The sequence below is a fragment of the Chiloscyllium plagiosum genome, unplaced genomic scaffold (assembly GCF_037043375.1).
Source record: "Chiloscyllium plagiosum isolate Xiang-an unplaced genomic scaffold, Cpla_swu_hap1 HiC_scaffold_6, whole genome shotgun sequence".
NCBI lineage: Eukaryota > Metazoa > Chordata > Chondrichthyes > Orectolobiformes > Hemiscylliidae > Chiloscyllium > Chiloscyllium plagiosum.
This window is the reverse complement of record NW_028270144.1, coordinates 90,429,740-90,442,167: the sequence shown is the minus strand read 5'-3', so window position 1 is coordinate 90,442,167 and position 12,428 is coordinate 90,429,740. Positions and strand designations below refer to the sequence as shown.

At 40.1% G+C, this 12,428-nt stretch overlaps 1 protein-coding gene across 1 annotated transcript in view; it reads left to right on the top strand.

The window, feature by feature from the left end:
* Positions 1–12,428, top strand: part of usp12a (ubiquitin specific peptidase 12a) — a 61,150-nt gene that overhangs the window by 23,920 nt on the left and 24,802 nt on the right. Inside the window, exons 2-3 of the mRNA XM_043691997.2 lie at positions 8,694–8,774; positions 11,000–11,213. Coding sequence (XP_043547932.1) covers positions 8,694–8,774; positions 11,000–11,213 — 295 coding nt within the window. The remainder of the gene's footprint in view (positions 1–8,693; positions 8,775–10,999; positions 11,214–12,428) is intronic.

Sequence of the window (12,428 nt, the reverse complement as noted above, 5' to 3'; positions counted from 1 at the left end):
TTTATAAACCTCTATAAGGTCACCCCTCAGCCTCCAACGCTCCACGGAAAACAGCCTCAGCCTATTCAATCTCTCCCTATACCTCAAATCCTCCAACCTTAGCAACATCCTGGTAAATCTTTTCTGAACCCTTTCAAGTTTCGTAACGTTTTTCGGATAGGAAGGAAACCAGAATTGCAAGTAATATTCCAAAAGTGGCCTAACCAATTTCCTGTACAGCCGCAACATGACCTCCCGACTCCTGTATTCAATACTTGGACCAATAAAGGAAAGCATACCAAACGCCGCCTTCACTATCCTATCTACCTGCAACTCCACTTTCATGGAGCTATGAACCTGCACTCCAAGGTCTCTTTGTTCAGCAACACATCCTAGGCCCTTACCATTAAGTGTATGCGTCCTGCTAAGATTTGCTTTTCCCAAAATTCAGCACCTTGCATTTATCTGAATTAAACTCCATCTGCCACTTCTCAGCCATTAGCCCATCTGATCAAGATCCTGTTGTAATCTGAGGTAACCTTTTTCACTGCCCACTACACCTCCAATTTTGGTGTCATCTGCAAACTTACTAACTATTCCTTTTATACTCTCATTCAAATAATTTATATAAATGACGAAACGTAGTGGACCCAGCACCGATCTTTGTGGCACTCCACTGGTCACAGGCCTCCAGTCTGAAAAACAACCCTCCACCACCACCCTCTGTCTTCTACCTTTGAGCCAGTTCTGTATCCAAATGGCTAGTTCTCCCTATATTCCATGAGATCTAACCTTGTTAACCAGTCTCCCATGGGGAACCTTGTCGAACGCCTTACTGGAGGCCGTAGAGATCACATCTATCGCTCTGCCCTCATCAATCCCCTTTGTTACTTCTTCAAGAACTCGATCAAGTTCGTGAGATATGATTTCCCATGTACAAAGCCATGCAGACTATCCCTAATCAGTCGTTTCCTTTCCAAAGATGGAAATGTGTTGCTGGAAAAGCGCAGCAGGTCAGGCAGCATCTAATGCACAGGAGAATCGACGTTTCGGGCATTAGCCCTTCTTCAGCCCTTTTCCAGCAACACATTTCCATCTCTGATCTCCAGCATCTGCAGACCTCACTTTCTCCTCAAAGGTTTCCTTTCCAAATACATGTACATTCTGTTAATTGAATAACTTTTGGAAGGATATGCAGAAAATAATGGGAGGATTCCAGAACATGAGGCAGAGAACTCAGCATAGTGTCATGAGTAGCATCAATAGAAATACTAAATGTATAATTTATGGTAGGCTTTTGAAGAAAACGTAAGTAAGGAAGAATGATCGTAAAATTTGGAAACTAACTCAAAAACTGCTGACAGTACTTGTATCTTTACTCCCTTTTGGGAAATAAGTATTGCTTCATTTTAAATAACATATTGTTTTGAACAGTTAGTGTTGAACAAAATTTATGCAGCTGGTAGTATAATCCCCAAAGAAAGGATTTTCACTGAAAATTTCTTCCAGAATAGTTTGCATGAAAAGTGGTTGAAAACAGATCAGTAACTTATATTTATGCTTTCCATTCATATAGCAGCCACTGTAGGAGTTTTATCAAGCTGAATTTGACACCAGGAGGTCCACATGAGCAGATAATGAAAACTTTAAGCACTGAAGGAGAATTTATGGAATCTCTTAAAGGAAGAGAGAAAGGTGGAGAGGCTTTTGGAAGGGAATTCCAGATCCAAGGATCCAGGCAGTTAAAGTCGCTGACATTGTCAGAGAGATAAAATTGGGATTTTGCAGGAGGCCAAAGGTGGAATGCTGAGTTCTCGGTGGGTTGGAGAAAGTTGTTACATTAAGTGTGGTCAAGGGCCTGAAAGGGTTTGAAAATGAGAATGAAAATTTAAATTTGAAGTATTGCTGGACTCCAGTGGAAGCCACTGGAGTCAGTGAACACAGGGGATGTGTGAATGAGATTCCATAGGTTGTGAACTCATACATATTGAGTGCAAGATGGTTGGTCAGCCAGGAGATCCTTCTAATTGTCAGTTTAAGAGGTAACAAACACATGGATGAAGTATTCTGTATTTGAAAATGTAATTAATGGTATTAGAGAGAATGTACAAATTTGACAATATATTCTATTTAGATTTGTCCCAACTATAAAGTCCATGTTGGCTATTGTTTTGGCAGATACTACTTAGTAGTAGTTTGATTATTCATTTGAAGTCTTTCCAAGACTGAGTTTGGTGTTTTATGTAAATAACTAGCTTGTTTATTGTCCTTGTTAACTCTACGTAGCTCCATCACACACTTCGGTCTTAGTAAAGTCTGTGCAGTAATGACTTTTTTTAATGTTCACAAGAACATGTACCTGTTAGCAGTTTGATAAATGAACATGAACAGTACAGCAGGAACCTAAAGATTCTACTCCAATTTAATACTTAATTAGTGGAGGGCATCAGCAAGCTCAGAGGAACAGAACGAGAGGTGTGCAACACAGAAGCAGACCCTTAGGTCCAACTTGTCCTTACCAACCAGATATCCTAAATTTAATCTAGTCCCATTTGCCAGCATGTGTCCCATATCCCTCTAAACCCTTCCTATTCATATACCCATCCAGATGGCTTTTAAATGTTGTAACTGTACCAGCCGCCTCCACCTCTGGCAGCTCATTCCATACATGCACCGTCCTCCGTCAAAAAGTTAGCCCTTAAGTCTCTTTTGAATCTTTCCCTTCTCACCTTCAACCTATAGACTTTAATTTTGGGCACCTGTACACTAGGGGAAAAAAAAAGACCTTGGCTATTCACTCTATCCATGCCCTTCATGATTTTATAAACCTCTATAAGATCACCCTTCAGCCTCCAACCTCCAGTGAAAATAGCCCCAGCCTATTCAGCCTCTCCCTATAGCTCAAACCCTCCAACCCTGGAAACGTCCTTCTAAATCTTTTCTGAACCCTTTCAAGTATCACATCATCTTTCCTGTGGTAGGGTGACCTGAACTGAATGCAGTATTCCAAAGGTGGCCTAACCAATGTCCTGTACGGCTGCAACATGACCTCCCAACTCCTATACCCACTACACTAACCAGAAAAGGCAAGCGTACCAAATGCTGCCTTCACTGTCCTGTCTACCTGCGACTCCAATTACAAGGAACTATGAACCTGCACCCCAAGGTCTCTAGTTTAGCAATGCTCCTCAGGACCTTGTCATTAAGAGTACAAGCCCTGCCCTGATTTGCCTTCTGAAAATGCAGCACCTCACATTTATCGAAGTTAAACCCCATCTGCCATTTCTTGGGGTGTTTGACCATAGATCCCTGAAGGTGACAGGGCAGGTTAATTGGGAGGTTAAGAAGGCATATCGGACATTTGGCCTTATTAGTCCAGGTATAGATTACAAGCGCAGGAAGATTATGTTGGAGCTGTACAGGACTTTGTTTAGGCCACAGCTGGAGTACTGTGTGCAGTTCTGGTCACTATTATAGGAAGGATATGATTGTATTGGAGGGGATGCAGAGGAGATTCACTAGAATATTGCCTTGAATGGTGTAGCTTTGCTACGAAAAGAGGCTGGATAAGCTTGGGCAGTTTTCTTTCGAGCAGGGAAACTCGAGGGGAGACCAGATAGAGGTTTATAAGATTATGAAGGGCATGGGCATTGTTATAGGGGACTGTTCTGTCAGGAGCACAGATAGGAGATTCTGTGGCCATGACCATGAATCCATGATAGTATGCTGAACTTCCTGGTGCCAGGGTAAAGGATACCTCAAAACAGTTGAAGCATGTTGTCAAAGGGGAGAATGAGAAGCCAGAAATTGTTATACACGTGTAAGAATGACACAGTTAAGGAAATGGATAAGGCTTTGCAGACGGAATATAGGAAGTTAGGTAGAACGCTTAAAAAAACAGAAGACCAAAAGTACTAATCTCTGGTTTAATCCCAGTGCAATGTTTTAATGACAGTAGAAATAAAAATGTAGGGAAGATAAGCCTGAATAGATGGCTGAATAGATGGTGTACTGAAGGATTCAGTTTCTTGTATCATTGAGATCTGTTCTGGGACAAAAGACCTGTTCAGAAGGGATGGGTTTTATCTTTACTAGAAAGAAACCAGTATTCTGTTGGGGAGACTTGCTAGTTCTGTTTTGGGAGTCTGAAAACTAGTGGGATGGGAGTTCCTAAGTAGCAGTGAAAATGGCAAGACAGACAAGAGCAAGTCAAAGAACAAAGTAACTCTGAAGAATTAAACTGCATTTATTTCAATACAAGGTGCCTTACAGGCAAGTCTGATTAAGTCGGCATGTTTGGGAATATTGGCCTGCGATGAGATAGCTATTACAGAAACTTGGCTGAGGAAGGACGAGGCTGGCAGCTCAGTGTATCGGCTTTTCTTTGCTACAAGAAGGATAGAAAGGGAGGCAAGAGGGAAGAGGTGTTTTTGACTAAGGAAAGCATTACAACAGTACTTGGGATATATCTAAAGGATCATCCAGTGAAGCTTTATAAGTAGAACTCAGAAATAAGAAAGGGATGATCACCTTGATGGAATTGTACTATAAGCCCCCCCAGAGTGAGTGTGAAATTGAGTGGCAATTATGTAGAGAGATCTCAGTTGTATGTAAGAATAATAGGGTTGTAATAGGGGATTTTAATTTTCCAAACATTGACTGGCACTGCCATAATATTATGAACTTTGGATGGTGAGCACTTTGTGACGTGTTCAAGGAAATATTCTTTATTAATATGTAAATGTACCTATTCAGAGAGCAAAACTTGACCTTCTCTTGGGAAATAAGGTGAGGCAAGTGACTGTGTTAGTAGGGAAACACTTGGGGTGAGTGATCTTAAAACTAATAAAATTATGGGAAAGGATAGGTCTTCCATACATTAAAGTTCTTAGTTGGGGTAAGGCAAATGTTAATGGTATGAGACTTCCAGAAGTTGATTGGAGTAGACTGTTCGCAGGTAAAAGTACGACTGACAAGTGGGAGGCTTTCAAAAGTGTGATAACGAGGGTTCAGAGATATTGTTGCTGTTAGAGTGAAGGATAAGGCTGGTAGTGAACAATGGATGGATAAAGATATTGAGGTTCCGGTCAAGAATAAGGAATATATTTGATATAGACAACAGGGATCAAATGAATATCCTGAAGTTTATAAAGGGTGTAGGGGCATTCTTAAAACGGTAATCAGAAGGACAAAAAGGAGATATGAGAGAGCCTTGGCAGATAAGGTTAATGATAATCCAAGGAGATTTTATAAGTAAATTAAGAGCAACTAGACAGAGAATTGGGACTCTGAAAGATCAATGAGGCTATCTAGAAGGCATGGTTAGTAAGTGTGCGGACAACACCAAAATTGGTTACATTAGTTACAGTGAAGAAGGTTTTCTGACATTATGAAAGAATCAAATGGGTCAATGGATTGAAAAATGGCAAATAGAATTCAATCGGGATAAATACGAGATATTGCATTTTGCTACATCAAGTAAGGGTACGGCTCTCACAATTAATGGTTGGGCCTTGAAGGACAGTGCAGAACAGTGTTGTAGATCAGAGGAACCTAGGGATACAGGTACAAAATTCTTCAAAGTTTACATTGCATATAGACAGGGTGGTTAAAATGAGTTTGGCATGCTTGCCTTCATTTCTTGGTCTTTTGAGCATAGGAATTAGGAAGTCATGTTCTGGTTGCACAGGACATTGGTGAGGTCTCTTCTAGAATACTGTGTCCAGTTCAGGTCGCCCAGTTGAAGGATATTATCAAGGTGGAGAGAGTTCAGAAGAGATTTAATAGGTTGTTACCAGGTATGGAAGGGTTGAGTTATAAAGTAAGGCTGGGCTGTTTTTCACTGGAACGTAGGAGATCGAAAGGCGATCTGGTAGAAGTTTATAAAATAACGAGAGATATAGATGTAATTAATGGTAGTTGCCTTTTCCCTCAAATGGGCGATTTCAACACTAAGGGACACATTTTTAAGGTGAGAGGAGACAAATTTTAAAAAAGACATGAAGCAGACTTTTTATATAGAAGGTGGTTCGTGTGTGGAATGAACTTCCTGAGAAAGTGGTGGATGTGGATACAGTTACAATGTTTAAAAGACATTTGGATAGATACATGAATAGGAAAGATTTGGATGGATGTGGGCCAGGAGCAGGCAAGTGGGACTAGTTTAGTTTTGGACTGGTTTGACCAAAGGTTCTGTTTCCGTGCTGTATGACTCTGATTTGAGCCCCAGGAGATGGGAGAGATGCTAAATGAATATTTTACGTCAGTTTTTTACTGTGGAGAAAGAAGTGGAGGCTAGAGAACTCAGGGAAATAAATATTGATGTTTTGAAACAGTTGCCATTACAGAAGAGGAGGTGCTGGACATCTAAGAAAACATAAAGGTGAATAAATCTCTGGGACCTGATCAAGTATGTCCTGGATGTTGTGGGAAGTTAGGGAAAAAATTAGAGGGCCCCTAGCGGAGAGATTTGTATCAGCTATAACCACAAATGAGGTGCCTGAGGACTGGAGGGTGGCTAATGTTTTGCTTTTATTTAAGAAAGACTATAAGGAAAAGTCTGGGAACTGTAGACCTGAGACTCTAACATCAGTGGTGGGTAAGTTATTGGAGGTGATTCTGAAAGATAGGATTTACGTGCATTTGCAGAGGCAAGGACTGATTAAGGATAGTCAGCATGGCAATGGTGTCTCATAAACTTGGTTGAGTTGTTTGAGGAAGTAATCAAAAAGATTGAGAGCAGAGCCGTAGACATTCTTGACATGAACTTTTAGTAAAACCTTTGATACGGTTCTGCCTGGTAGACTAATTAGTAAAGTTAGCTCACATGGGATTCAGGGAGAACTTGCCAATTGGATACAAAATTGGCCTTAGGGTGGTGGTGGAGTGTTGTGTTTTTGGACTGGGGGCCTGTGACCAGTGGTGTTCCACAGAGATCGGTTCCGGGTCCACTTTTATATCAACAATTTGGATGAGAATTTAGGAGGCATGGTTAGTAAGTTTGACGCCAAAATCTGTGGTATAGATGACCTTTTTCAATGGGCACTAAGATTACAAAGAGATCTTGATCAATTGACTCAATGGGCTGAGGAATGATAGATGGCGTTTGTAGAAGAGAATAGAATCCCTACAGCGTGAAAACAGGCGCTTCGGCCCAGCAGCTCCACACCAACCCTCTCAAGAGCAACCTACCCAGACCCATTTCCCCGACCCTATTATTTGACATTTTACTGCTGACTAATGCACCTCATCTACACACCCCTGATTACTGTGGGCAATTTAACATGGCCAGTTCACCTCACCTGCACATCTTTGTGATTGTGGAAGGAAACCAGAGGACATGGAGGAAACCGACACAGATATAGGGAGAATTGTGCAAACTCCACATAGTCAGTGGCCCAAGAACCTGGGTCCCTGGCTCTGTGAGGCAGCAGTGCTAACCAATGAGCCATCTTGCCGCCCTAATTTAATTTGGATAAATGCGAGGTATTGTATTTTGGTAAAACAAACAAGGGCAAGACTTTTAGAATTAACGGTAGTGTCCTGGGTAGTGTTGTAGAACAGAGAGACGTGAGAGTTCAGGTCCATAATTCTTTGAAATTTACATCACAAGAAGACAGGGTGGTTAAGAAGGCATTTAGCACACTTGCCTTCATTGCTCACTCCTTTTTAGTGTAGGGGTTGGGATCATGTTGAGGTTGTACAGATGTTGGTGAGGCTTATTCTAGAGTACTGTGTGCAGGTCTGGTCACAGTACTAGATGAAGGATATGATTAAATCGGAGAGGATTCTGAAAAGATTTACTGGGATGTTGCCGGGAATGGAGGGTTTGAGCTATAAAGATAGGCAGGATGCGCTGGAACATTTTTCACTAGAGCATAGAATGTTGAGTGGTGACCTTTTATAGAGGTTTATAAAATCATGAGGGGCATAGATACAGTAAAAAAACAAAAGTCTTTTCCCTAGGGTGGGGTAGTTATATTTTTAAGGTGAGAGGGGAAAGATTTTTAAAAGGACATGAAGGGCAACATTTTTAAAAAAATGGTTTGTATGTGGAATAAACTGCCAAAGAAAATGACGGATGGAGGTACCGTTGCAACATTTAGCAGATATTTGGATAAGAACGTGAATATGAAAGGTTTGGAGGGATATGGGCCACACATTGGCAAGTGGAGTTAGTCTGGTATGGGAACATGGTTGGCGTGAACTAATTAGGTCAAAGGGTCTGTTTTCATGCTGTATGACTCTATGGACAGGCTAGATTCTCCTTAATTGAAAGGTCAGTAACAAGGGAGCATAATTTAGAAGGTTTAGGGGAACTTGAGGAAACATTTTCTCACCCAGTGGGCAGTAGGAGTCTGGTGTGCACTGCTTGGGACGATAGTTGAGGTGAGTAACCTCACAACCTTCAAAAAGTACTTGGAATGTCATAGCATTCAAAGCTCTGGGCCAAATGCTAGAAAGTGTGATTAGTACCACTTTAATGTAGTTGTGGCAGTACAAATTTGATAAGTTGAGTGGCTTCTATACTGTATGAGTCTGTGACCCCTGGACTTCAGATACAATAATGTTACCAACAGAGATTTATGAATTGTGTTTAATTATTCAACTTCGTATGTGAAAGATATTTTGTCCACTCTTTTTGTTCAGCTTCACTGTTGATGAGTACAGATGAGTATGAGTCATTTAATGGTTTTCCCTGTTCTTTCCACTAGGGCATCAATGCCTCTGCTTTGGAGAAAGAAATTGGACCAGAACAGTTTCCAGTCAATGAGCATTATTTTGGCTTAGTCAATGTAAGTGGAGAGTGATTTTATAAATATCCCTAAAAGTTATTGACCTATTAAAGAATTTTGTTGTGTATTTGTATATTTAGTTCTGAGAGTTAATGGTGTTGGGATGAAGTGTTAACTATAGAGGAACTTCGATTATCTGGCATTTAATTATCCAAATATCGGATTATCCGGCAAGATTGCAAGATCCCGATGCTCGACTAAACTGTTACGACATTCAATTATCCTGAATTTGATTAACCGAGCGAAATACTTCTTGCCCATATCCTTCATGTATTTGCCTCTTGTCAAACTGTGACAATATTTAGTGTATTCAGGTTATTTGAAATACAAAAAACGTAGAACTCCATTAGCTTTTGACCATTTTTTCTGAACAAAAGTATGGCTATTTCCTGGAACAAAAAAGTATCAATGCAACTAATATATTTCTTATCTTTTCCATCATTGTAGTTCGAGTATCATAGCCCTATTAATATAATTATCTATTTTCATGCACTCTTTTAGTGCAATGAACTGACTTGAGTCTTAGATGTTCAAATATAAGAGCCTCCAAGGCCACCTAAAAGATTTTCACCAGCTATTTTTGGTGGGTGAATCAATGCTTTTGACTGTTCCTTTCTCTGATTCTAAGGCTGTTGTCTTTCTGGATTTTTAAAAAATTGCAGTCATTGTTTGTTTGTTTGTTTGTTCGTTAACATAATGCAATATTATGGACTCTAGGAAGAGTGTAAATGGAAAGATAGAATATAATTGTCAGTGTCTAAATTAATTAGTTTAATTGATCAATGCTGAGAAATGATAAGACCTTAAGAAATAGAAATGGAAGTAGGCTGCTGGGTCCCTTGAGCCTCTTCTGCCATTCAGCAAAATCATGGCTAATTCAACATTCCTCATATTGACCTTCCTGTATTTCCCCTTAAACCCTTGATGCCCCAATACATCTCTCCATCTCTGTCAATCACACAAAGGTGCTGTCCACAGCTGTCTGTGGTAAGAAGTTTCAAAGACATTCAACCCTTTGAGAGAAAATTCCTCCTCATCTCAGTCTTAATTTGGTGCCTCTTTACTCAGAGACAATGTCCTCTGGTCCTAGGCTCTCCCATGAGAAAAAATATCCGCTCAGCATTTATCCTGTCAAGCCCCTTAAGAATCCTATGTGTTTCAATGACATCACCTCTCATTCTTCTTAACTTCAGTGAGTAGAGTCCCAACCTATTTAGCCTTTCATGATAACACAATCCCTCTACACCAGGGATCATTGCAAGTAACACTAGAAAAGGTTGTCATTGGTTTAGGTTACTGATGTAATTCCATAATGCAATCAAATAAATGGAAATTAATTGAGCATTCAAGATCATATTTTTCCAAAAACCTACCACGTAGTTTATAATTTTTAATACTTCCCTGTAGAATTAATTTTAATTGGTTAAAATTGAAAAAGTGATGGTTGCATACATTGAGCAGGAAATTCTCTATAACTATGGTGAGTGAAGTTGTGCTATTTGTTAGGACATTTGCATATAATTGACTTACATCAGTTTAATGCTGAAATAAACTATGTGCAAATGTCTACAATCATTTATGCTGTCTCCAAGATCCAACAAACGAAAGCCTCTGCTTCCATTTACATGGCTGCACTCCCATGTGAAGCATAACTTGTGCAAGGTTCCTGGTTTTACACAAATTGTGTTGGTATAGACTTCCATGCAAGTATTTGGGTACAGAGTGGCTTGAGGTCACATGATGTCAGCATTATTGTGATTGCTTGAGTTTTATAGCAACTTTCTGTGCAGTTTTTATTTTTTTTAAATGGTTTCAACTGAGTCATGCACTATAATTGATTTTGGTATGTCTATTCAAAAACAAAAGTATGGCCCAGTCTCTTAGTATTTGAAAATCATTCTGAAGCTTCCAGAGTTGAAGAACAATTGGATTTATTTTTGCATGAATTCATGTAATTACTTTTTTTCCTCCCCCACAATATTTATAAAATAAAAACAACTTTTGTCTCGTAATGCTACCTGAGTTGGAAAATACAAATAAAGCTGCAAGGTAACATTTTGGTTGCCAAAAGATAAAAGGAAATCTTAAAATTGGCATCACCTCAATGAATAGGAGGTTTTTAAATCATTTATTCTTACAACTATATCATGAGCTTTACTTTTTTTGAACTGTTCTTACTTTACTTTGGCTTATTTCAGCTTGTTTGTTCTTTTCTGTGCTATTAGTTTGGGAACACCTGCTACTGTAACTCAGTCCTTCAGGCACTTTATTTTTGCCGTCCATTTCGAGAAAAAGTTCTAGCCTACAAAAATCAGCCCAGGAGAAAGGAAAATCTACTCACGTGCTTGGCAGATCTCTTCCACAATATAGCTACACAGAAGAAAAAAGTCGGTGTAATACCTCCTAAAAAGTTTATAACAAGATTACGGAAAGAAAATGGTAAGATTTTTATTCAAGGGAGGTAAGATGGTCTTATCGTGTGAACAAATGTCAAGGATAATCGCACTGAGCGAAATACTCATTTGGAGAACTCGTGTAGATACGATAGGCCAAATGCTCCTCTTCTACGCTATAAGAATGTGGGCGGCACGGTGGCACAGTGGTTAGCACTGCTGCCTCGCAGCGCCAGAGACCCGGGTTCAATTCCCGCCTCAGGCGACTGACTGTGTGGAGTTTGCACGTTCTCCCCGTGTCTGCGTGGGTTTCCTCCGGGTGCTCCGGTTTCCTCCCACAATCCAAAAGATGTGCAGGTCAGGTGAATTGGCCATGCTAAATTGCCTGTAGTGTTAGGTAAGGGGTGAATGGGTGGGTTGCGCTTCGGCGGGTCGGTGTGGACCTGTTGGGCCGAAGGGCCTGTTTCCACACTGTAATGTAATCAAAAGAATTCTTTGCATCTGTGATACGGTTCATCTGACAACACCACCTTGATTTTAAATTCTTGAAGTTATTCACCAAATAAAAGGTGATGATTGGTCAGTGTTAGATAGGTAAATCATCATAGTGAAAGCCAACAATTTAAGTATTTCTGTTTTACTCTAGTACCCTAGCCAGATTTTATTATTTTAATGACACTGTAAATGGAAAATTGACCACAATATGTTGAGAGTATCTAAATATTGAAAAATACTAGTGCTCCATTGGGAAAACATTTCGACTATCTTTGTATGATGCTGGCACCAGGAGGTGCAGAGGAGGTAAGGCTACTGAAAGAGGGAGTGGGGAGGAACACTTTCTACAGGAAATCATATTTGTGCAGGGCGTTGAGGAGCCTTTCTCCAAATAGCTTTCTCCAAGTTGGAGCAGGTAATTCTTGAGGATTTGTCACAGTGTGTCACATGAGAGGTCACTGAAACTCTAAAAGAACGACAGAAGTTTCATTCTCTCTTACCTGAGAGAGATGGTTAGGTGAGCATGTGGTTTAATAAAGATTTCAGACTAACCCAGAGTGCATGTAAATTAATGTAACCAATATTCCTTCGGAATGTCAGGGTGATTTGCATAAGTGTGAATCCCCTATGTTTTTTGATTTCTCAAAGATGATGGCTTCTTGTGGGCATCAGAAAGGAGAAAAACATAAAGGGCTTGGGTTTGGGAGCAGACACTGAGATGCATACTTACAAGCTAACAACTTACAGATCAGAAATTATTTTAGGA